Source organism: Amblyraja radiata, chromosome 4 (assembly GCF_010909765.2).
Source record: "Amblyraja radiata isolate CabotCenter1 chromosome 4, sAmbRad1.1.pri, whole genome shotgun sequence".
Classification (NCBI taxonomy): Eukaryota; Metazoa; Chordata; class Chondrichthyes; order Rajiformes; family Rajidae; genus Amblyraja; species Amblyraja radiata.
In genome coordinates, this window is record NC_045959.1 from 59,012,005 (window position 1) to 59,038,440 (window position 26,436).

The window sequence follows — 26,436 nt, forward strand, 5'->3', positions numbered from 1 at the left end:
CCACTGTGCTGCCCTCCTGATAACAGGGAGATAGCCTGATTTATATGCAAGTTGTGTGTGGGTTTTATCAGGATGCATTTAACACATTCTCCCTCATACATGCCCATAGCACTATGGTGTTGCTATGAGGGAAGTTGAAATTGCGTGCAATTGAAGCCACGTTATTCTTGCAGCAATCTGTGCTCTCCTCGCATATTCACCCTAACCTGCTTTCCAGCCGGGCCAGTCAAGGTTGAGAATTGACTATTAATGGGTGCCCTGGGAAGTAACATTTAAAATTGTCTTTTGCAGCAGCAGTTTAGCAGGTGCAAATGGACAGTCTCTGGAAGATATAGAAAATGACACAAGGAGATGTGTGGAATGGAGTTTATAGAAAAGTAAAATATCTTTTGTGCAGATTGTGGTGAAGAAGAGCAAAGAGGCTTAATGTGTGGTCAGGATCTATCCTGGCTATGAGTGCTGTCTGTACGCAGTTTGTACGTTCTCCCTGTGTGGGTTTTCTCCGGGTGCTCTGGTTTCCTCTCACACTCCAAAAACGTACAGGTTTTTAGGCTAATTGGCTTGGGTATAATTGAAAATTGTTTGTGGGATAGTGTTGGTGAACGATGTGATCACTGGTCGGCGCGGACTCGGTGGGACAAGGGGCCTGTTTCCGCACTGCTAGTCTAAAATTAAATGCAAAAACATTCTGATCTCTTCCAATCAAACTTCAGGTTGCAGTTTGATACTTGGGGAATCTCGTAGTGGGAAAGAGTACAGGAAGGAACTGCAGATGCTGGTTTAAACTGAAGATAGACACAACATTCTGGAGTAACTCAGTATCTCCAGAGAGAAGGAATAGGTGGTGTTTCGGAACTAGACTCTTCTTCACCCTAAATAGTCTGAAGAGGGTCTTGACCCAAAACATCACCCATTCCTTCTCACCAGAGATGCTGCCTGTCCAGCTGAGTTACTCCTGCATTTTGTGTCTATCTAAGATGAAAGTATGGTGTACAAGGTCATTAAATTGTTGGCCTAGGATTAAGAGTTTAACAAGTGGAGAGATGTGTTTAAAATGTAGGAGTGAATTTCCCTAGAGCTTGTGATATTTTTAGGTGGGTAAGAAAATGTGCCACAAACAGAAATTGAAGCAGACCAATGGGAATTGATACTTGCACGAAAAGGGAAGTGTTCCACTGAATGAACTGTAAAATGGAATTAGATGAGAGCCAGCATAGGCTTGCGCATGCCAGGTGCTGTTTATTTTCAATAATTCTGCATTAGTTTTGCTGTGTCTTTTAATTTAGAGATACAGCACGGAAACAGGCCATGTGGCCCACCGAGTCTGTGCTGACCAGCGATCCCCGCACACGAACACTATCCTACACACTAGGGATCATTTTAAATAATACCAAGCCAATTAGCCTACAGACCTGTATGCCATTGGAGTGTGAGAGGCAACCAAAGATTTTGGAGAAAACCCACGCAGGTCACGGGGAGAATGTAGATTCCGAACATACAGCCCAGGGCTCTGGCGCTGTGCGGCAGCAACTCATCCGCTGCGCCACCGTGCTGCCCCTCTCTATAGAACACAATTTTAAAGAGATATTGACATATTTCAAATGGTTAAAGTACTCAATGGTGTCATTGCAAATGTATCCTGTTATGAATGTTTTTTTTGGTCTGTTACTGATGTTTTTGTATGTAAATTTCAATAACTTTACAAGGAGCCAAGAGTGAAAGTCAAGGCTGCAAATCTGTTCAAAGCAATTTGAGAAACGCTTGTAACTTCAGTGTTTATCTGTTGTGTATTAGGGTGTTTCCATGGGTCTCGGAGGGTTTAGCATGTCCACAAGGATTCTCTAAACTGACGTGCTACAGTATGATAGGATGTATCTCGGCTTGGCATGGCAACTGCTCTGCCCTTGACAGCTATAGCCTGCAGAGAGTGAATGCAGGCTGTCCATCGTAGGCTCGTCGGCTCTCTCCATCCGGACCGTCTTATAGGAACAGAAAATAGGTTGAGAAAATGGGTAGGTTACGTTTTGGGACGGGACTCTACTTTGCTGTGCTCGCAGCTCCTGAAAACAGTAAGTACATGTCCACCACTGATGTTCTGGCAACTGGCAGGCCGGCACATGGAAAATAGGTGCAGGAGGAGGCCATTCGGCCCATTGAGCCAGCACCACCATTCAATATGATTATGGCTGATCATCCAGAATCAGTACCGTGGTCCTGCTTTCTCCCCATAATCCCTTGATTCTGTTAGTCCTAAGAACTATATCTAACTCTATCTTGAATACATCCAGTGAATTGACATGCATTGCCATCTGTGGCAGAGAATTCCACAGATTCACAACTCTCTGGGTAAAAATGTTTTTCCTCACCTCAGTCCTAAATGGCCTACCTCTTATTCTTAAACTGTGACTGCTGGTTTTGGACTCCCCCAGCATCAGGACCATTTCTCCTGCATCTAGCCTGTCCAAACCCTTAAGAATTTTATGTTTCTTTAAGATCCCCTCGAATCCTTCTAAATTCCAGTGAATATAAATTAGCCCAGTTGATACATTCTTTCATCACCCAGTGCCCTCCATAATGTTTGGGACAAAGATCCATCATTTATTTATTTGCCTCTGTACTGCACAATTTGAGATTTGTAATAGAAAAAATCACACGTAGTTAAAGTGCACATTGTCAGATTTTAATTAAGGCCAATTTTATACATATTGGTTTCACCATGTAGAAATTACATCAGTGCTTCTACTTTGTTCCCCCCATTTCAGGGCACCATAATATTTGGGACAGCAATGTCATGTAAATGAAAGTAGTCATGTTTAGTATTTTGTTGCATATCCTTTGCATGCAATGACTGCTTGAAGTCTGTGATTCATGGACATCACCTGTTGCTGGGTGTCATCTCTGGTTATGCTCTGGCAGGCCTGTATTGCAGCCATCTTTAGCTTATGCTTGTTTTGTGCATGGTCAATGAAGATAAGTGAGCCAGTACAGGGCTCGAAATTAACGGTTGCCCGGGTGCCAATGGCCACCAAAAGTCCCAGCCGGGCAACCTAAAAGCCGTGCCATTTTGCCCGGCTTGGCAAGCACCCGGGACACCTGCCGTTCAACTCTGAGCGGGCCCCCCCTTTCTATCTCTCTCTGTCACTCTCCGTCTCCACCAGCCATCCGTGTGCGGGTCGTCGGGCTCCGCTCTATGATCTTTGGCAGGGTCTCTGCTCTCCGGCCGCTCCTCATCCACCGGCACGGCTGGCCGCCTTGCACATGTGCACTGCCGCGGCCTGCACATCCTCCCCCTGCACATGCCCACAACCACGGCCAGCACATCATCGGCCGCCCTGCACATGCGCACTGCTACGGCAACTGGTCGGCACTGGGCACTTTCTCCCTCCCTTTGCATTGTGGGAGATCTAGCCGCCATTGCTGTCCGGTCACCGCCTCGCCGCGACCGCTGAAAACCAACGCAGAAACACTCCCCGGAGCTGGAGTAACTCCCTGGAGTAACTCCTGCTTCAGGGAGCAAGTGTTACTCCAAAAATATTTCAAATGGAATTTAAACTGGGTGTGGTGAAGGGTCCACCTCCAAACTGAACAATAACAGCCTATTGCTATTCTGTTGTGCTGCAGCAAGCAAGAATTTCATCGTCCTATCTGGGACAGGACAATAAAATTCTCTTGACTCTTGACTCTGACTTAAGTAAAAAAGGATTCTTGGGGGGGAAAAGGGCTACCTTAAATTCAGTTGCAGGCCCTGATGGTCTAAGCTCTGAATTTTATAAAATATTTTATGATCTGATTTCTCCATGTCTACAGACACTGTACAAATACGCTTACACTCAACAGAAACTCCCAGAAACTCTAAATGAATCTACAATCATACTTATACCAAAAACAGATAAGGATCTTGAAGACCCAGGCTCATATAGAGCAATAGCTCTCTTAAATACTGATCAGAAAATATCAACCAAAATCCTATCTCATAGATTGAGCTTAGTGATTAACAAATTAATACACCCTGACCAAACAGGTTTTATTCCAAAACGTTACTCATTTTATAATCTGAGAAGACTATTCAATATTATATACTCAAATAGAATTCCTAATGCAGATCTAGCAATTATTTCGTTAGATGCTGAAAAAGCATTTGACCAGGTAGAATGGTCATATTTATTTTCGGTGTACAACACTAGAGACACAAGGAATACAATTTCTTTATATGCAGATGATGTACTAATATATATTACAAAGTTAGAAACTAGTATTCCAAATCTATTAAATCTAATAACTCAATTTGGTCAGTTTTCAGGATATAGAATTATTTGGAATAAAAGCAAAATCATGCCAATAACAAAACTCAATTTACATACATTACAACAATCCCCTTTTAAAATAGTTAAAGATAAACTTAAATATTTAGGAATCTACGTAACTAAGACGTACCTCTTTATTTAAACTAAATTTTCCACCGTTACTGAATAAACTACACAAGAATATTCAGTACTGGAAAACACTTCCAATTTCAATGCTTGGTAGAATTAATGCTATAAAAATGATCTTCTTACCGCAACTACTGTACATATTTCAATTAATCCCAGATATATATCCCCAAACATTTTTTCAAAAAAGTCGATTCCATTGTTACAAGCTTTATTTGGGATTATAAGAATCAGAATAAGTAAAAAATATTTATGCGAGTCAAAGATAAATGGAGGTTTGGCCTTGCCAAATTTCTTGTTTTATTTCTGGGCAGTCCATATTAAAAACATGAATTTCTGGCTGGAAGAAATGGATCAACAACCAGATTGGTTAAGGATGGAAAAGGAAGACTGTTTACCTTTTGAAATTGGTTCGATTATATTTGCTCCCACAAAACTGCACAAAAAAACCTATAAGGAAAACTCTATAATACATAGTGGAATACGAATTTGGAAACAATTTAAAAAAAAGCTTTAAAATTGAATAATACACCACTATGCCTTCCCATTGTAAATAATCCTTTATTCAAGCCATCCATATTGGATAAAGGTTTCATACAATGGAAAAATTATGGAATTAAAAAGATTGGACATCTTTATAGGAAAGGCATCTTTCTTTCATTTCAAGAGTTACAACAGAATCATGGACTGCACTCAAATAATCTCTTCAGGTATCTACAAATTAGAGATTATGTTAAATCTAATACACAAGTTTATAAGACTAGGGAACCAGAAATTCTTGATGAATGTTTGAATAAGCATCCTAACACTGAAAAATGTATAGCTTATATTTATAACACCCTCTTAAACAACGAGGTACCACCGATGGAACTATATAGACACACATGGGGAAAATGTGTGAGTAGAGGTCATTAGAGTAGGGAAGATTCAAACAAGGGGACATGACTTGAGAATTAAGGGACAGAAGTTTAGGGGTAACATGAGGGGGAACTTCTTTACTCAGAGAGTGGTGGCTGTGTGGAATGAGCTTCCAGTGAAGGTGGTGGAGGCAGGTTCGTTTTTATCATTTAAAAATAAATTGGATAGTTATATGGACGGGAAAGGAATGGAGGGTTATGGTCTGAGCGCAGGTATATGGGACTAGGGGAGAATACGTGTTCGGCACGGACTAGAAGGGTCGATATGGCCTGTTTCCGTGCTGTAATTGTTATATAATAATAATAATAATACATTTTATTTATGGGCGCCTTTCAAGAGTCTCAAGGACACCTTACAAAAATTGAGCATGTATAGGAAAAACATGTAAGGGGAATGAAATAAATAGTAGAGACATGACTAGTACACAAAGTAAAGACAGAATTCAATACAAAACACAGCATGAGGCAATTAATGCACAGATGAAAAGGGACGGGGACGTGGGGCTAAGGATAGGCAGAGGTGAAGAGATGGGTCTTGAGGCGGGACTGGAAGATGGGGAGGGACACGGAATTGCGGATCAGTTGGGGGAGGGAGTTCCAGAGCCTGGGAGCTGCCCTGGAGAAGGCTCTGTCCCCAAAACTGCGGAGGTTGGACTTGTGGATGGAGAGGAGACCGGCTGATGTGGATCTGAGGGACCGTGAGGGTTGGTAGGGGGAGAGGAGGTCAATGAGATATGTGGGGGCCAGATGGTGGAGGGCTTTGTAGGTGAGGACCAGGTTATCATATAACTAAAGATATTTGGGACGAAAGTTTACAACATATACATCAATGCTCGTTAAATGCATTTCGTTGTCTCTACTGTACACTGACAATGACAATTAAAATTGAATCTGAATCTGAATCTGACATGCTTTAATACAATTTAAAGTCTTACACAGATTACATTACTCCAAAATAAAACTAAATAGAATCTTCCCACATATCTCTCCTATTTGTGATAAATGTCTGCATCTAGAGGCCAATTTAACACATACTTTTGCAAATTGTACAAAAATTAAAAATTTCTGGACTGATATTTTTGGAATAATTTCTGAAGTTGTTAATACTAAATTGGATCCAGACCCAAAATTAATAATACTTGGGATATCTGAACAAAGTTTAACACTCACAAGCCAAAGAAACTTCCTCGACTACAGTATAATAACTGGGGAAAAAATTAATATTAAAATTTTGGAAAGGCCCTATAACCCCCACAATTAAAATGTGGATTGTGAAAATGTCGGAGACCCTACATCTAGAAAGAATTAGACTTGTCTTAATGGACAAACAAGAACCTTTTGTTAAAATATGGGCTCCATTCATTAACTATTTGAAGGGATAGATTGGCCCAGCACGAAAACCCAACTGAAACTTGAACTCGGGATTAGACGAAAAGTTATACTTTATAATCTACAAACTTATCTCCAATGACGTATTATAAGTAATTCATTCCACCTTTTCTCTTTTTTGATATTTGTAATTCTTTTTTCTCTCTTTCTCTCTTTCTATCTATATTAAAAAAAAACACTAGAAGCAGAATTAATCGACAATTGAAAATTTTAATATTGTATGATTGATGTATATGAAAAGGTTTTTTTACTATAATATGTAACTATACTTTATAATATGTTTGCTTCTAATAAAAATATTAAAAATAAATAAATAAATAAATTCAGTTGCATCTGGTTGGGTAACTATGGTAGGGTGAACACTATTCCATGCTTTAATTGTGCAGGGGTACTCCATGGAGCAGCCAGCATCTCTGGATGAAAGAAATTGGGTAAAGGCCTCATTATAAATTCCACTTTTTCTGACTAAGGGACCTACGTTTGTCTTCACTAATCTTTACCTCATCACATATCTAAAGAAGCTTTTACAGTCAGTTTTTATATTCCCCGCAACTTTCTTTCATGCTCTATTTTTCCCCTCTTAACCCCTTTGTCCTCTGTTGAATTCTAAATTTCTCCCAGTCCTCTGGTTTGGTGCTTCCTCTGGCCAATTTATATTCCTTGGATTTAACATTATCCCTAATTTCCTTCGTTAGCACTGTTGAGCCGCCTTCCCTATTTTATTTTTACGCCAGACAGGGATGAACAATTGTTGTAATTCGTCCAGGCGATCTTTAAATCTTTGCCATTGCATCTCCATCGTCAACCGTTTAAGTATCATTTTCCACTCTATCCTAGCTAATTCCCGTCTCATACCATCAAAGTCACCTTTCTTTAAGTTTAGGACCCTTGCCTCGGAATTAATGGTGTCACTCTCCATCTTAATGCAGAATTCCACCACATTATGGTCACTGTTGCCCATGTGAGTTTGCACAGCAAGATTGCTAACTAGTCCTTCCTCATTACATAATACAAGTCTATGATGGCCTACCCTCTGCACACCATCCCTGAAGGAGTGCCATGCACTCCTAACTCTACCTCATTTGGTTTTCCCATTAATGTACTTTAATATTATTTTCCACTACAATCTTTCACCACTCTGCTTTTTTAGACTTGCATTTATTTTTATTATGTATGCCGTTTAATCCATGAACTTCAGGCGAACAGGACATTTCATTGCACTCATGTATATGACAATAAACTAATCTAATCTCATGCGTTTTGTTTCCAAAAGCAAAACTCATTAGGTTTGTAAATATTTTGCTTTCTCAATCTGTGGATTTGATTTTAAAATGTTCACACTGTCATGTAAACTGAAGGCCCCAGGTATCAAGGAAATGTGGGAATGTAATAGATTGTTTTAGTTGTAAAGAATTAACATGTTTTGTGTTACTCATGTTTTAACATGAATTAACATGTACTCTGAATATTTGGAAGATTGGGACCCGAGAGTTGTGTCTGAAGAAGGGTCCCGACCTGAAACAGTACCCATCCTTTTTCACCGGAGATACCGCTGAGTTATTCCAGCACTTTGTGTCTATCTCTGATATAATTCTGAATTTAGTACATGTTTTCAGGCCAAATATTTAGTCCTTTCTGTGCAAGTCCACTGCAGTTATGTGTTTGCAATGCTCCAAAACCTGTATGCACATTATTTTAATTTGATCAAGAAGGGATCTCAGTCTCGCTCTTAGTCTGAAGATGGGTCTCGACCCGAAACGTCACCCATTCCTTCTCTCCAGAGATTTACTCCAGCATTTTGTGTCTACGGTATAAACCAGCATCTGCAGTTCCATCCTACACGGGGATCTAGCTGTCCTGGTCATGTGGTGCTTCATCTGATTTTCTTCTGTAATGTGTGACGAGCTGCGATTTAATGTTGGAATGCTATCCTGCAGAAACTGTTAAGCGGAGTTGTCTAGTGGTGCATTTACAAGCTGATATTCTGTGCTTTTCTTAGTCGTGAACTGCAAGCATTTGGGGTTTACAGCAAACTGGATTATGCTTGCAAATTGGTTTCAATATCTAATTGTACAATATTGACGTAAAATAAAAATCAATGTTAACTAGATTTTATTTTTACCATCACAGCTTGCAATGTAGATGGTAAGTTCTCCAGGGTTTCTATTTCTGGTGGAAGAAATTTAAACTGGAGATGTCCTTCACGTTTGTGATTGCTTTTGTTCTTAGATTATTTTTGCAGCGTTTAAGAAATATTTAGATAGCTCCAAGTGAAAGGAGCAGAATTAGGCCATTCAGCCAATCAAGTCTACTCAGCCATTCAATCATGGCTGATCTATCTCTCCCTCTTTAGAGGGATGTGGAACTAGTGTAGATTGGTCGACGTGTACATGTTGGACCGAAGGGCCTGGTTCCCCACTTTGACTCGATTAGATCTCTTGGGTTCACTTTTGGAATAATCACGTGGATGAGTTACCAGATGACTTCTGGCAAGAAAGATTGCTTTGTCAGAAAAGGCATGCATAAGATGATCGGAAACTACTTTTACAATAGCATCCCTTTCCACTGTAAGGTTGCACTAGGATGTGCAAACCAGAAAGTCTCAAGTTTGTTCCTAATCAAATAGTGTTGCTATGGCAACAATAACGTGACTGTATTTTGTTTAATCGGTACAAATTGGTAAAAGAAAACCTTGCTGACCATCAATGCAGGACACCTTGAGGCTGCGCACTTAGTCCCCCATTCCTTCTCTCCAGAGATGCTGCCAGTCCTGCTGAGTTACTCCAGTATTTTGGGTCTATCCCCTGCTCTACTCTTTTTACTCACGACTGCGCAGTCAGGCACAGCTGCAACGCCATCTTGGGTGGCGAATTTGCAGAGGAGGGCACCTAGTTATGTAACTGCTTTACTTAATTCAAGAGAGAAATCTTGGCTTCAATATTTTTACTTGAAAATCAATTGGACACGACTTAGTTTAGATAGAGCACGGAAACGGCCCTTCGGCCCATCAAGTTCGCACAGACCAGCGATCCCCGCACACTAAAATACTCTGCAAAACTAGGGACAATCTTATACATTTACAACAAGCCAATTAACCGACAAGCCTGTACGTCTTTGGAGAGTGAGGAAACCAAAGATCTCGGAGAAAACCCACGCGGTCACGGGGAGAACGTGCAAACTGCGTACCTGACAAGCATCCATAGTTGGGATCGAACCCGGGTCTCTGTGGCTGTAAGGCAGTAGCTCTACCGCTGCACCACTGTGGCGTCAGTGCTTGACCTATGTTCCTAAATGCTGCACGGGGGTTTACAATGTTATCATGTTTGTGTCGTCTTGCTATAGGTTTACAAAGTGCTTGTGAAAAATCATCTAGAAGAAAACTGGGTGGTTTTCAGGAGATACACAGATTTTTCACGACTAAATGATAAGGTAGGTAACACATTTTAAAATTGTCTTCTATTTGCTTGCAAAAAGTACAGAGATACAAAGCAATACTGCTGAATAGGTGCAAGTACACTATCTCCCGAATATACACATATACAATTTTTTCCTCCACGTCATACAGCGATAGGGCATGGAAACAGGCCCTTCAGCCCAACTTGCCCACACCGGCCAATATATCCCAGCTACGGTGGTCCCATCTGCCCATGTTGGGCCCATATCCCTCTAAACCTGTCTTATCCATGTTCCTTGCAAACTGAATTAATGGCATGTTCTCTGGCAAGCCTGTCAATGGGAGATCCTCCGTTTAGTTTATTGTCACGTGTACCGAGGAACAGTGAAAAGTTTTGTTTTGCATGCTAAACGGTCAGTGGAAAGACTATAGATGATTGCAATTGAACCATTTACAGGGAATAAGGTTTAGTGCAAGGTAAAGTTAGTAAAGTCCGATCAAAAATGGTCTGAGGGTCACCAATGAGGTAAATAGTAGTTCAGGACTGCTCTCTAGTCGTGGTAGGGTGATTTAGTTGCCTGTTAACTCTGGGAAGAAACTGTCCCTGCCAGTTACCACAAATTAAAAAGAAAACATAGTTTGAAGATTTAAAAAAAAAATCTCACTTGCTGACATTGATATCTCTTAAGTGTACAGTCTGTTTGGTAAAATTGACCACAATTTGCGAGAGGTGCTCAAGAAAAACAAGAGTGGATGACCAAAATTTTGATCATTGAGTTGGGCTTTACAGTGCCATTTTGGGATCTAAAATTATTCTAATTTCTTCCAGTTGAAGGAAATGTTTCCTGGTTTCCGCCTCGCACTCCCTCCCAAACGCTGGTTCAAGGATAATTACGACACCAACTTTCTGGAGGAACGTCAGCTTGGACTCCAGGCATTTCTGCAAAATCTGGTAGCTCACAAAGATATCGCTAACAGGTATGTAAAAACTTTGTGCAAGTATGCTTGCGGTGCAGGTATAAACGCCGTACAGGCAACACCCATGGTCGGGATCGAACCTGGGTCTCTGCCTCTGTAACGTAAATATCGAAACATAGAAAATAGGTGCAGGAGTAGGCCATTCAGCCCTTCGAGCCTGCACCGTCATTCAATATGATGGCTGATCATCCAACTCAGTATCCTGTACCTGCCTTCTCTCCATACCCCCTGATCCCTTTAGCCACAAGGGCCACATCTAACTCCCTCTTAAATATAGCCAATGAACTGGCCTCAACTACTTTCTGTGGCAGAGAATTCCACAGATTCGCCAATCTCTGTGTGAAAAAAAAAAATCTCATCTCGGTCCTTAAACTGTGATCCCTTGTTCTGGACTTCCCTGACATCGGGAACAGTCTTCTTGCATCTAGCCTGTCCAACCCCTTAAGAATTTTGTAAGTGTCTATAAGATCCCCCCTCAATCTTCTAAATTCTAGCGAGTACAAGCCGAGTCTATCCAGTCTTTCTTCATATGAAAGTCCTGACCTCCCAGGAATCAGTCTGGTGAACCTTCTCTGTACTCCCTCTATGGCAAGAATGTCTTTCCTCAGATTAGGAGACCAAAACTGTAAGCAATACTCCAGGTGTGGTCTCACCAAGGCCCTGTACAACTGCAGTAGAACCTCCCTGCTCCTATACTCAAATCCTTTTGCTATGAATGCTAACATACCATTCACTTTCTTCACTGCCTGCTGCAACTGCATGCCTACTTTCAATGACTGGTGTACCATGACACCCAGGTCTCGTTGCATCTCCCCTTTTCCTAATCGGCCACCATTCAGATAACAGTCTACTTTCCTGTTCTTGTCACCAAAGTGGGTAACCTCAAATTTATCCACATTAAACTGCATCTGCCATGCCATTGCCCACTCACCCAACCTATCCAAGTCACCTTGCAGCCTCCTAGCATCCTACTCACAGCTAACACTGCCCCCCAGCTTCGTGTCATCCGCAAACTTGGAGATGTTGCATTCCATTCCCTCATCCAAATCATTAATATATATTGTAATAGCTGGGGTCCCAGCACTGAGCCTTGCTGTACCTCACTAGTCACTGCATGTGATTCTGAAAAGGACCCGTTTACTCCTACTCTTTGCTTCCTGTCTGCCAGCCAGTTCTCTATCCACATCAATACTGAACCCCCAATACCGTGTGCTTTAAGTTTGCATACTAATCTCTTATGTGGGACCTAGTCGAAAGCCTACTGAAAGTCCAGATATAACACATCCACTGGATCTCCCTTATCCACTCTACCAGTTACATCCTCGAAAAATTCTATAAGATTCGTCAGACATGATTTACCTTTCATAAATCCATGCTGACTTTGTCCAATGATTTCACCACTTTCCAAATGTGCTGCTATCCCATCTTTAATAACTGACTCCAAAATTTTCCCCACTACCGAAGTTAGACTAACTGGTCTGTAATTCCCCGTTTTCTCTCTCCATCTCATTTGACCCCCGGTCCCCTGCTATTTCTGGCAGATTATTTATGTTTTCCTTAATGAAGACAGAACCAAAGTAGTAATTCAATTGGTCTGCCATGTCCTTGATCCCCATGATCAATTCTCCTGTTTCTGACTGCAGGGACCTACATTTGTTTTAACTAATCTTTTTCTCTTCACATATCTATAAAAGCTTTTGCAGTCAGTTTTTCTGTCATCTATTTTCCCTTTCCTAATTAAGTCCTTTGTCCTCTGCTGGACTCTGAATTTCTCCAAGTCCTCTGGTAGGCTGCTTTTACCTAACACCACTTCCCGATTTCCAGAACAAGGGGTCACAGTTTAAGGATAAGGGGGAAATCTTCTGGGACCGAGATGAGAAAACCATTTTTCACACAGAGTGGTGAATCTCTGGAATTCTTTGCCACAGAATGTAGTTGAGGCCAGTTTATTGGCTATATTTAAGAGGGAGTTAGATGTGGCCCTTGTGGCTAAAGGGATCAAGGGGTATGGAGAGAAAGCAGGTACAGGATACTGAGTTGGATGATCATATTGAATAGGCTCGAAGGGCCGAATGGCCTACTCCTGCACCTATTTTCTATGTTTTTCTGGCTAATTTGTATGCTTCATCTTTTGTTTTGATACTATCCCTGATTTCCCTTGTTATCCACGGATGCACTACCGTGGATAACAAAGCCGTTGTGATTTTACTGGGACATTTGTGCAACAAATCCTGTTCCCCTCTCGTGCATAATTCAACTCCCGAGTGCCTCAATCTAACCCATGTTTATCATTTTTAATCTGTTCCATTGTTCATTAGCATTGACAATTGATTCAAAGAACCATCAGGAATTGCATGTGAACTCTGAAACCAGGTTCGACAGGTAATCCCACAAAATTTGCACTTCTGTATTTCAATATGGCAGAGCAAATTAGAGATGGAAACATGTAAATGATAAACTATTAGAGAATGATCAGCTGGGCCATGATAATTAAATTTGTTCACCCATACCTACAAGTAAAAAGCATGAAAAACACGCTATAATTGTTCGGTTATATGGCATGTGCAGAATTTTACAGTTGGCTGTGAGTTAAATAACTTGCAAGCCTGGGGACTAGTTTTCCAAACTGCTGTTTACTTGGCTTGGATAGAGTGGATGTGGAGAGGATGTTTCCACTAGTGGGAGAGTCTAGGAACAGAGGTCATAGCCTCCGAATAAAAGGATGCTCCTTTAGGCAGGAGGTGAGGAACTTCTTTGGTCAGAGGGTGGTGAATCTGTGGGATTCATTGCCACAGAAGGTGGTGGAGGCCAAGTCAATGGATATTTTTAAGGCCGAGGTGGATAGAATCTTGATTAGTACAGGTGTCAGGGGTTATGGGGAGACGGCAAGAGAATGGGATTAGGAGGGAGATAAATCAGCCATGATTGAATGGCAGAGTAGGCTTGATGGGCCGAATAGCCTAATTCTGCTCCTATCATTTATGACATGATTAGAAAATGTTGATCAGTGAAGTGCCTGATAACTGCTCTCTTCTGACTCAAACCTCTCTTGACAATCCCCACTACTCTGGTCATATGGATCAACCAGTAAAGAAGAGCATGAGTGGCGGCATGGTGGCGCAGCGGTAGAGTTGTTCCCTTGCCATGGCAGAGACCCAGGTTCGATCCTGACTACGGGTGTTGTCTGTATGAAGTTTGTATGTTCTCCCTGTGATCGCGTGGGTTTTCTCCAGGTGCTCCGGTCTCCTCCCACATTCCAAAGACATGTGGGTTTGTATGTTAATTGGCTTTGATAGACCCATTTGTTACTGGAGCAACACTTTACTCTAATAATGTTCTTATGAACTGCTGGTGTACAATAGTCTTTCCATGTTAAAATAAATCCATGCACAAGAAATATTACACTGAAGTTTGGGTTGCACACAACTCTAGGTTTGTAAGCTCGAGGATTTTGCCCCTCAGTGGAGCAGTACTTGTGTATTTCTGTGTAGGAAGGAATTGCAGATGGTGCCATACACTGAAGATGGACACAATAAGCTGGAGTAACTCAGTGGGTCAGACAACATCTCTGGAGAAAAGGAATGGGTGACGTTTCGGGATTGAGGAAGGGTCGCGACCCAAAATGTCACCTGTTCTTTTTCTTCAGAGATGCTGCCTGACCCTCTGAGTTACTCCAGCATGATGTATATTTCTTACTTGGGGATAACCCATAGCCATATCCTGCCCTCCGCTTGGAATATTTGACCTGCCATATTTGAGGTGCTTTCAAAGAATTAGAGAAAGTTACTATGGAACCTGAATCCTGTACATTTCTGCTATAAAATTCATATTTTTAATGTTTTTTGTCCTTGCAGCACTTCGGTGAGAGAGTTTTTATGTCTGGATGACCCGCCAGGTCCCTTTGACAGTCTAGAAGAGAGCAGGGTAAGTTTTGCTTTAATTATGTGGGTGTGTGCATGGTTTTCCTTCAGCAGTGGCATGATTCTTCTACATGTTGAGGAATGTAGGCGTGGGTGGTGTTGATAACAATGGGTTCTAATTTAACCATGCATAGGACTACGCAAGTCGTAAGCATTTCACAGGTTTTTGTAGGAAAGCAAACGGCTGAAATGTTACTGCAAATGTTAACTTGAGCTAGTATTGTTCCTCAATCTCGGTACCCACTCGTGGCAACCCACAGTTCAACGAGCTACGATGAGTTTTAGTCAGACGAGCTAAAATTTAAACTAAACAGATGCAGCAGGGCGGGACTTTTAATAATAGAGGCCAGCCTGTTTATGAAGCCTCCCAGTTGAGATGTTTATTAGTATTTGGGGATAGACGTGGAAACGGGCCCTTCGGCCGACCAGCGATCCCTGCACAATAACACTATCCTACACATACTAAGGATAATTTATAATTTATGATTTTACCAAAGCCAATTATCCTACAAATCTTTGTAGAGTGTTGGAGGAAATCTGAGCACCCGGAGAAAACCCACGCAGGTCACGGGGAGAACATGCAAACTCTGTACAGACAGCACCCGTAGTCAGGATCGAACCCGGGTCCCTGTAAGACAGAAACTGTACCGCTGTGCCGCCCTGATGGCCAATCTGAAGGCTGTAAAATAAACATCCTTGCATGACAGTTTCTTAGCGAGTGTATAAAAGGAAGGTTGATACAAGCGGAGGAGGTTGATCCGAGAGGACAAGCGCAGTGTGGAATGTAAGTGTGAGACTTTGACTTGAGATGCTTCGGCATAGAGGGTGCTGTTGGGGAAAAGGGATGATCTTTCTTAAACTTTCCTTGGTCTGGTACAGTGAAGGAGGGTAATTAGGGCAGTGGTATGTTTCTGGTTCAGGATGTGGTGAGTCGGGGTGACTTTGTATCCCCGAGGCCTATACCCATGTGAGGCGTGCCCAGGTGCGGCTCTGAGAGTCCGCATCATGAAACTGGAGCAGCAGCTGGACAACCTCTGGATCATCTGAGGCCGAGGAGGTCGTAGATAAAGAGTTACTGTGAGGTGGTCACGCCTAGGGTAGGGGCAGAAAGTGGGTGGGTGACCACCAGCAGAAGGAGTAGTCAGAGAATTGGAGTCCCTGTGGCCATTCCCCTTGACAAAAGGCATGCCTCTTTGGATGTGGTTGGTGTGGGTGGGGTGTCCGGTCAGAAGAAAGCAGCAGTCCGAGAGCAAGGAAACGAGCCCTTTGACCCAACTGGTATTGGTTGCTTTTTGGTTACAATTCAAACTTGTACTTGTGTGGCTATCTCATTTACCTTTCCATATATGGGGAAAGAGATAAATTAAAACTAATTAACAGGACGGCAGGGTGACGTGGCGGTAAAGCTGTCGCCTTATAGCGCCAGGGTTCGATCCTGACTAAGGGTGCTGTCTATGGAGTTTGTACGTTCTCCCCGTGACCTGTGTGGGTTTTCTCCGAAATCTTCGGTTTCCTCCCGCACTCCAAAGACATGTGGGTTTGTATGTTAATTGGCTTTGATAGACCCATTTGTTACTGGAGCAAGAGTTTGTAGGTTAATTGGCTTGGTATAAATGGAAAATTCTCCCTAACGTGTGTTGGGTAGTGTTAGTGTGCGGGGATCGCTGGTCGGTGCGGACTTGGTGGGCCGAACTGTATCTCTAAACTAGGCTAAACTAAACTCAAGGGTTTGAAGAACGACTTCAAAATGATTTATAATTTGGCACTTCCTATCACAGCACCAACGTCCAGACTAAATTACAATGTTCCTGTGCTCTGAGGGAGTGTACATAGTCTGATCCCATTGAATTTGAGAGACCCCGAGTCCTATCTGATTTGTAACAGTTCTCTATTTCCAAACGCATTCCCTTGTACTCATTCCTTCGTCCTTTAAAGTGTATACACTGTACTCCAGCCAAACATATGAAAGAAATCTGTGCTCCTTAGACCACATGGTAATGTTGGCACTAATCCTCTGCTCCTTGCTTTGTAGTATAGAATGCACATAAAATCTCCAAAGCATTTCTCAGTTACACAAATCCAAGCTGACATTCCAGTCCAGCTCTGCGGAAATGGGTGTACTGTCTGAGCTAGTCTTTCCAATGAAACATTAAATAAAGGTCTTGGTTGTACTCTTGAGTGGAGATAAAAGATCCCATGACATGCTGCAGTAATTTGGGGAGAATCTGGGGAGAAGGCAGGAACGGGGTACTGATTGGGGATGATCAGCCATGATCACATTGAATGGCAGTGCTGGCTCGAAGAGCCGAATGGCCTACTCCTGCACCTATTGTCTATTTCCCCCCATGTTGTGGCCAATGTTTATTTCTTAATCAACATCAACAGAAATGGATTAGGTCTCCAGTCAACCGATTAAAGTCTGAATAAGGGTCCCAACCTGAAACGTCATTCATCCATGTTCTCCAGGAATGCAGCCTGACCTGCTGAGTTACTCCGGCACTTGGTGTCTTTTTTTGGAAACCAGCAACTGCAGTTCCTTGTTTCCAGCTCCGCCACTAATTTTCCAACACCCTTGGTTCCAGAATCTTTCTGGATTATCTGTTTTGCCAGACCAACTGAGGTCACAGTCTCCGAGTGGAGTTGAAACGGTCTGCGGAGGCCGAGATATCTGGCTCGGAAGTTGGCGATGAGGACAGATCTGCCGGCTCCAACCGGTGCTGAGTTCTAGAGCCCAAGCCGCAGGCGGCAAATTTGATCCGCCGATCGGCTGCAGAAGTCCCAATATGGACTGCTCTCACCCCAACCATGGACTGTTTACCCTCCTACCATCCGGGAGGCGCTACAGGTCTCTCCGTTGCCGAACCAGCAGGTCCAGGAACAGCTTCTTCCCGGCGGCTGTCACTCTACTCAACAACGTACCTCGGTGACTGCCAATCACCCCCCCACCCCCCGGACACTTATTATCACTTATTATTATTTATTTAAATCATTTGCTATGTCGCTCTTCCAGGGAGATGCTAAATGCATTTCGTTGTCTCTGTACTGTACACTGACAATGACAATTAAAATTGAATCTGAATCTGAATCTGAATCTGAATAAGGTCGGAAACAGCTGCCTCACCTGGCCTAGACGCCACATTTTCAGAGGGACCTGCGGTGGGATTTTCAAGTGCGCTCTTGTAATTTTGTCTGGATTAAAGGAGGTGCCAGACTGCCAGTTGCCAGAAAATCTGTGGGGGGCGTGTACTTATTGTTCTCAGGGCCTAAGAGCACAGTGACGGTCTAAAGTAGAGTCCTTTCACTTACAATACCATATTTATGGTTTCAAAAAGTACTCAATAAATTTCTAAACTAAGTTCCAGTAATATTCAACATTTCATTAAGAATTTTGTTTGCATTTTGTCGATATTCCATTGTATACACAGACATGATCTTTCAGAGTTTTATGCATCTATGAAAACCTGACACGATAGAAAATATTCACTGTTCTGGTCAATGACAGTATAAATCGGCATTTTGTAAGTGCAGCAAACCTAATTTTGCATGATGTACCAGAGGAATGCAGATAATGATCATGAAGGGTGGAAACTGGTAGCTGATACTAGTTTACACAAACAAACCAAGCACTGGCGTAACTAATCGGGTCAGGCAGCAGTCAGCATCTCTGGGGAACATGGGTAGGTGACGTTTCGTGTCAAGACCTTTCTTCAAAGATGCTGCCTGACCTGTTAAATTACTCCAGCACTTTTTTTGTAAGGCAGCATCTGCAGTTCCTCGTTACTACACACTGGTATTCAAACTGTTTTCAGTGTTTGGTGGTTGCTGCTTCATGTCTTTATTGAATTATAACTTCACTTCAAAACTGGTTATAATTAAGGGCTTCTTGTGGGTGTAACAAATGTAACATGCAACTTCACAATTTTGTTAACTCAGTCATATGGCTGCAGATTTAGACTATGTAATTGATGGTATCAATATAAAGGAAAATTAACTACTGTAAAGTTAAAACATCCTAAATGCTGGAATTATGCCATTGTTTAATTTCAGTTTTAGTTCTCTAGATGCTAATCATTTTCTGTTTGACATATCTTGGAATAATACACTACAATTAGACAATAGGTGCAGGAGTAGGCCCTTCGAGCCAGCTCTGCCATTCGATGTGATCATGGCTGATCATCCACAATCAGTACCCCATTCCTGCCTTCTCCCCATATCTCCTGACTCCGCTATCCTTAAGAGCCCTATCTAGCTCTCTCTTGAAAGTATCCAGAGAACCGCCCTCTGAGGCAGAGAATTCCACAGACTCACAACTCTCTGTGTGAAAAAGTGTTTCCTCATCTCTGTTCTAAATGGCTTACCCCTTCTTAAACTGTGGCCCCTGGTTCTGGACTCTGGACTGGTTTCGGGTCGAAACCCTTCTTCACACGAAGGGTTTCGACCCGAAACGTTGCCTATTTCCTTCACTCCATAGATGCTGCCTCACCCGCTGAGTTTCTCCAGCAATTTTGGCTACCTTCGATTTTCCAGCATCTGCAGTTCCTTCTTAAACACAATATTCCAGGTATGGTCTCACTAGGGCCCTGTACAACTGCAGAAGGAACTCTTTGCTCCTATACTCAACTCCTCTCGTTATGAAGGCAAACATGCCATTCGCTTTCTTCCCTGCCTGCTGTCCCTGCATGCTTGCTTTCATTGATGAACAAGGACCCCCAGATGAAATGAAATAATGAATAATGAAATAATGAAATAATTTAATTGCCACACAACCAAGGTCGGTGGTATTTGGGTTGCCACCAAGATCCTGTTGTACTTCCCCTTTTCCCAACTTGACACCATTTTGATAGTAATCTGCCTTCCTGTTTTTGCTACCAACGTGGATAACCTCACATTTATCCACATTAAACTGCATCCGCCATGCATCTGCCCACTCACCCAACCTGTCCAAGTCGCCCTGCATCCTCATAGCATCCTCTTCACAGTTCACATTGCCACCCAGCTTTGTGTCATCTGCAAATTTGCTAATGTTACTTGTAATTCCTTCATCTAAATCATTAATATATATTGTAAATAGCTTTGGTCCCAGCACAGAGCCTTGTGGTACCCCACTAGTCACTGCCTGCCATTCTGAAAGGGACCCACTAATCCCTACTCTTTGTTTCCTGTCTGCCAACCAATTTTCTATCCATCAGCACTCTACCCCCAATACCATGTGCCCTACTTTTGCCCACTAATCTCCTATGTGGGACCTTATCAAATGTATTCTGAAAGTCCAGGTACACTACATCCACTGGCTCTCCCTTGTCCATTTTCCCAGTTACATCCTCAAAAAATTCCAAAAGATTAGTCAAGCGTGATTTTCCCTTCGTAAATCCATGTTGACTCGGACCGATCTTGTTGCTGCTGTGCAAATGTGCTGCTATTTCATCTTTTATAATTGACTCCAGCCTCTTTCCCACCACCGATGTCAGGCTAACTGGTCTATAATTCCCTGTTTTCTCTCTCCTGCCTTTCTTAAAAAGTAGGATAACAGTAGCTACCCTCCAATCCACAGGAACTGATCCTGAATCAATACAACATTGGAAAATTATCACCAATGCGTCCACGATTTCTAGAGCCAGTTCCTTAAGTACCCTGGGATACAGACCATCAGGCCCTGGGGATTTATCAGCCTTCAGTCCCATCTGTTTACCCAACACAATTTCCTGCCTAATGTGGATTTCCTTCAGTTCCTCCATCACCCCAGATCCTCTAGCCACTAGTACATCAGGGAGATTGTTTGTGTCCTCAGTGAAGACGGATCCAAAGTACCTGTTCAACTCGTCTGCCGCTTCTCTGTTTCCCATAAAAAATTCACCCTTTGCAATCTTCAAGGGTCCAACTTTGGTCTTAACTATTTTTTTCCTGTTCACATACCTAAAGAAGCTTTTACTATCCTCCTTTATATTCTTGGCCAGCTTACCTTCATACCCCATCTTTTCTCCCCATATTACCTTTTTAGTTATCTTCTGTTGCTTTTTAAACATTACTCAATCCGCTGGTTTCCCACTCATCTTTGCTATGTTGTACTACTTCTCTTTTATTTTTATACTGTCCCTGACTTCCCTTGTCAGCCACAGTCGCTCCTGACTCCCATTGGAATCTTTCTTCCTTTTTGGAATGAACTGATCCTGCATCTTCTGTAATATTCCCAGAAATACCTGCCATTGTTGTTCCACTGTCATCCCTGCTAAGGTATCTTTCCAGTCAACTTTGGCCAGTTCCACCCTCATGGCTCCATAGTCCCCTTTGTTCAACTGTAATACTGACACCTCCGATTTACCTTTCTCCCTCTCAAATTGTAGATTAAAACTTATCATATTATGGTCACTACCTCCTGATAGCTCCTTAACAAATCCTTAATTTGATAGGCTCCCTTATCAAATCCGGTTCATTACACAACACTAAATCCAGAATTGGCTTCTCCCTGGTAGGCTCCAATACAAGCTGCTCTAAGAATCCATCATGGAGGCACTCCACAAACTCCCTTTCTTGGGGTCCAGTACCAACCTGATTTTTCCAGTCTACCTGCATGTTGAAATCCCCCATAACAACCGTAGTATTACCTTTACGGCATGCCAATTTAAACTCTTGATTCAATTTGCACCCTATATCCAGGCTACTGTTTGGGGGGCCTGTAGATAAGTCCCATTAGGGTCTTTTTACCCGTACAATTCCTCAGTTCTATCCATACTGACTCAACATCTCCTGATTCTATGTCACCCCTCGCAAGGGACTGAATTTCATTCCTCACCAACAGAGCTACCCCACCCCCTCTGCCCACCTGTCTGTCTTTTCGATAGGACGTATACCGTTGAATATTCAGTTCCCAGCTCTGTTCCTCTTGCAGCCATGTCTCTGTAATTCCCACCACGTCATACTTGCCAATTTCTAACTGAGCCTCAAGCTCTTCCAGTTTATTTCTTATACTTTGTGCATTAACACTAACTTCGGTATTCACCTCCCCTCTCACACTGGTCACTATTGGCCCTGACATTACTCTCTTATCCCTTCTCGAACTTTCCTTCCCATTAATTCGGGAGTCTTTTGTAACTTTTCCTGCACTCCATCTTTATGCTCCCAATTTGTCAATCTCTTTCCCCCCCCCCACATTTAATTATGACTAAAGCAGTGTTTAATGAAAAATGTTGAGTTTTAAATCTATGGTTATCTTCCATAGGCATTCTGTGAAACTTTGGAAGAAACTAACTACAGACTGCAGAAGGAACTTGCTGATAACCAGAAGGAAGTAGAGGCTTTGAAGAAATTACTGGACGAAAAACATCTTCATATAGAATTTTTAGAAAGTAGAGTAAGGTATTAAGGCACCATCCCACCTCATCTACTGTATCTGCTGTTCCAGGTGTGGACTCCTGTATATTGGCAAGACCAAGCACAGGATCGGCGATCGTTTCGCTGAACACCTCCACTCAGTCCGCCTAAACCTACCTGACTCCCGGTTGCTCAACACTTTAACTCTCCCTCCCATTCCCAATCTGACCTTTCTGTCCTGGGCCTCCTCCATTGTCAGAGTGAAGCCCTGTGCAAATTGGAGGAACTGGACCTCATACTTCGCCTGGGTAGCTTGCACCCCAGCGGTATGAACATTGACTTCTCTAACTTCCGATAGCCCTTGCTTTCCTTCTCTACATCCCCTCCCCTTCAGAGTTCTCCCACCAGTCTTACTGTCTCTGACTAAATTTTATCTCTACCGACCACTCCCCTGACATCAGTCTGAAGAAGGCTCTCGACCCGAAACATCACCCATTCCTTCTCTCTAGAGATGCTGCCTGTCCTGCTGAGTTACTCCATCATTTTGTGTCTATCTTCGTATTAAGACACTTGTTGAGTCTTGTGATTTTTTAACGTTTTATAAATGTTATAGATGGCGATTTTAATGTCCGTTTAAACTTGGTTATCCATTTTTTAATCTGTAAGTGGTTAATGTATATAGTTGGTACACAAACTTGCTGGAGGAACTCAGCGGGTGCAGCAGCATCTATGGAGCGAAGGAAATAGGCGACGTTTCGGGCCGAAACCCTTCTTCCATATAGTTGGCATCTATTTGACACTTGCTCTCATCGGTTTGAGCTATTTCCAGCAACTTAGTCAAATCTGAGGGCAAAATTGCTCCTTTTTTGGCTATTAATAACTTCCACTCGCGCTGTTTTAAAAGACGTCTGTCAAATCCAAAATAATTCTCAAAATAACCACAGAATTACATTTAATGTCCATTTTAGAATCTAGTTGATTTGCTTTTAACCATCCTGCCACCAGTGTCGCCTTATTCCATGAGTCTCAAGTTCTTTGAAAAGCCACCCCCTGATAATTCGGCTGGTCCTGCTTGTTCAGTCCTTTTCTTATCCTCGGCTCCCTACCAATAACTTTTAGTTTGAAGAGGGTCCTGACCCGAAACATCAACCATCCATTTTCTCCAGAGGTGCTGCCTAACCGCTGAGTTATTCCAGTACTTTATGTCTATCCTTGATAATTCTCAGTTCTGGTTAGTTTGCTAAATTTTTTTCTTTTTTTTTTTTTGCTTCATTGGTAGAAACTGTGAAAATACAACGTGTGCAGTAAGAACCAGCAAATTGTTTTAAGTTGTGTATTGAAATGCTTTTTCTATCTTTTTATAGGGAATTGTCCTTGGAACAAGAAAATACCCGGCGACCTTCAGGCCAGGAGAGTGAATGTAGTGGCGAAGTTGAGTCTTCTGCAGTAGAAGCTGACCAAGCTGTTATAGAGGATGACAGGTAGCCATTGCCCCAGATCTTTACACTTGGGTTTTAGTTCGGAGATACAGCGTGGAAAGGGGACCTTCGGCCCATCGAGGTTGTGCCAACCAGCGATTCCCCGCACGATATCCTACACACACTAGGGACAATTTACAATTGTACCAAGACAATCAACCTACAAATCTGTACGTTTTTGGAGTGTGGGAGGAAACCAGAGAAAACCCACGCAGGTCATTGGGAGAATGTACGAACCCTGTAACAGACAAGCACTCAAAGTCGGGATCAAACCTGAGTCTCTGCCGCTGTAATGGGCCTGTCCCACTTACGCAACTTTTTCGGCGACTGCCGGCACCCGGCATAGTTCGTTACAGGTCGGCGAAAACTTTCAACATGTTGAAAATCCAGCGGCGACCAGAACAAGATATGACTCTTTGGGCGACTACTCATGACCATACAGGCTTCACCCCGTGACATGTCGCCAGGGTGTTGCCTGTATGGTCGAGAGTAGTCTCCCCAGTCGCCGCTGAATTTTCAACATGTTGCGTAAAAGTCGCGTAAGTGGGACAGGCCCTTAAGGAAGCAGCTCTACCGCTGCGCCACAGTGCCATGCTGCCCACACCCACTTTCCTCAAAAATGACATGCAGCAATGATTCATGGGCTTAATTGCGAGGATGACGAACGAGCAATCTACCCAATGAGTATGCAAACTGCGCCGATTCTGGTTGAGGAGAGGTTATCTCTGATATGAGTTTTTTAAAGTCCTTGGGAGGGTTTGTTAACATTGATGCTAGGAGAGGGTAATTAGCTGATTACAATGTTATCTGCCGGGTAAATCAAAGAGATAAATATTGGTCACTGCCTGCTTCTATCTTTAAACAAAGTATGAAGAAGGGCCCCGATCCAAAACATCATCTATTCATGTTCTCCTGGGGATGCTGCCTGACCCGCTAAGTTACTACAGCACTTTATCTTTCATTGTTATTAACTGTATTAATTAAATTTGAATTTTTCGGGTACAGGTTGGCCATTTTGGAATAAGATGAAATGTTTAGTTGAGATACAGTGCAAAAACAGGCCCTTCGGCCCATAACGCCCGTGCCGACCAGTGAACCCACACACTGACACTATCCCACACACTGGGGCAATTAAGTATTTCACCGAAGCTAATTAGCCTACAAACCTGTACATCTTTGGAGTGAGGACGGAAACCAGAGCACCCAGAGGAAACCCACACAGGTCACAGGGAGAACTTACAAACTGTACAGAGAGCACCCGTAGTCGGGATCGAACCCGGGTCTCTGGTGCTGTAAGGCAGCAACTCTCCCGCTAAACCACTCTGCCGCCTTTTTTTTTTTATTCCCATAAGTTTATGAATCTTTGCAATTCTCACCAAAGGGACAGCTGTAGCTGTTCAGGTATTCAGTTCATTTTTGGCTGAAGCTTTGGGCACAAATATTGAGTGTTTAGGATGGGAATTATGTAGGGAAGTTGAAGATGTTTTGCTTTTAAAATATGAAAGCTGATGAGCAAAATTGGTCACTCCCATTTGTATTCTTGGGAAATTATCTGTATTTATGTTGGTCAAGGAACGTCCTTTGGGATTCCTACCCCAAAACATTATAATTGGGGAACATGCAATATCCTGTTAAAAGCCAACTGGTCCAAGCTGACTGAACATTGGGATCACACTCAAGCCTTGCCCAAGTCCCCAACCTACACATGAGTCATTGTATGTATCTACCTGGACATATTTTGTTTAGTTTAGAGATACAGTGTGGAAACGGGCTGCTTCGGGCCACCGAGTCCGGGTTGGTCTAGTCTGCATGATTTGACTCCGAATCAGTTTAGTTTAGACATGCAGCACAGAAACGGGCACTTCGGCCCACAGAATCCGAACTGACCAGCGATCCCTGTGCACTAGCCTACACACTGAGGCCAATTTAATTTTTTTACCTAAAGTTGAATTACCCTACAAACTTACACATCTGTGGAATGTAGGATGAAACCAGAGCACCCAAGGGAATCCCACGCGGTCACGGGGGGAACATTCAAACTCCAAACAGACAGGATTCTCTCCAGGGTCTCTGGCATTAGTGATGATCTTGGACAGCGTGTAGTAAACCATGTGCAACCCCCGGTTGTCGCCTTTTGGATTGTGGGAATTTGCCCTGACAGAATTCACATCACTACCCATGAATTTGCGATGCAGATAAGTTTGCTCTCAAAATATGTAAGATCGCTGACCGGCGATCGCCACACAATAACACACACACACACACACACAATAACACACACACACAATAACACACACACACAATAACACACACACACAATAACACACACACACACACAATAACACACAGACAGACAGAGAATGGAGCGGCTGGGCTTGTACACTCTGGAGTTTAGAAGGATGAGAGGCTGATCTTATTGAAACGTATAAGATTGTTAAGGGTTTGGACACGCTAGAGGCAGGAAACATGTTCCCGATGTTGGGGGAGTCCAGAACCAGGGGCCACAGTTTAAGAATAAGGGGTAAGCCATTTAGAACGGAGACAAGGAAACAGTTTTTCTCACAGAGAGTTGTGAGTCTGTGGAATTCTCTGCCTCGGAGGAGGCCGGATCTTAGGATACTT

At 42.8% G+C, this 26,436-nt stretch overlaps 1 protein-coding gene across 2 annotated transcripts in view; it reads left to right on the top strand.

Moving 5' to 3' along the window:
* snx16 (sorting nexin 16) overlaps positions 1–26,436 on the top strand; it is a 44,523-nt gene that overhangs the window by 16,133 nt on the left and 1,954 nt on the right. For both annotated transcript variants that reach the window (XM_033019574.1, XM_033019575.1), the window contains exons 3-7: positions 10,079–10,165; positions 10,960–11,108; positions 14,963–15,032; positions 22,245–22,381; positions 23,701–23,817. In XM_033019574.1, the coding sequence (XP_032875465.1) occupies positions 10,079–10,165; positions 10,960–11,108; positions 14,963–15,032; positions 22,245–22,381; positions 23,701–23,817 (560 nt within the window). The remainder of the gene's footprint in view (positions 1–10,078; positions 10,166–10,959; positions 11,109–14,962; positions 15,033–22,244; positions 22,382–23,700; positions 23,818–26,436) is intronic.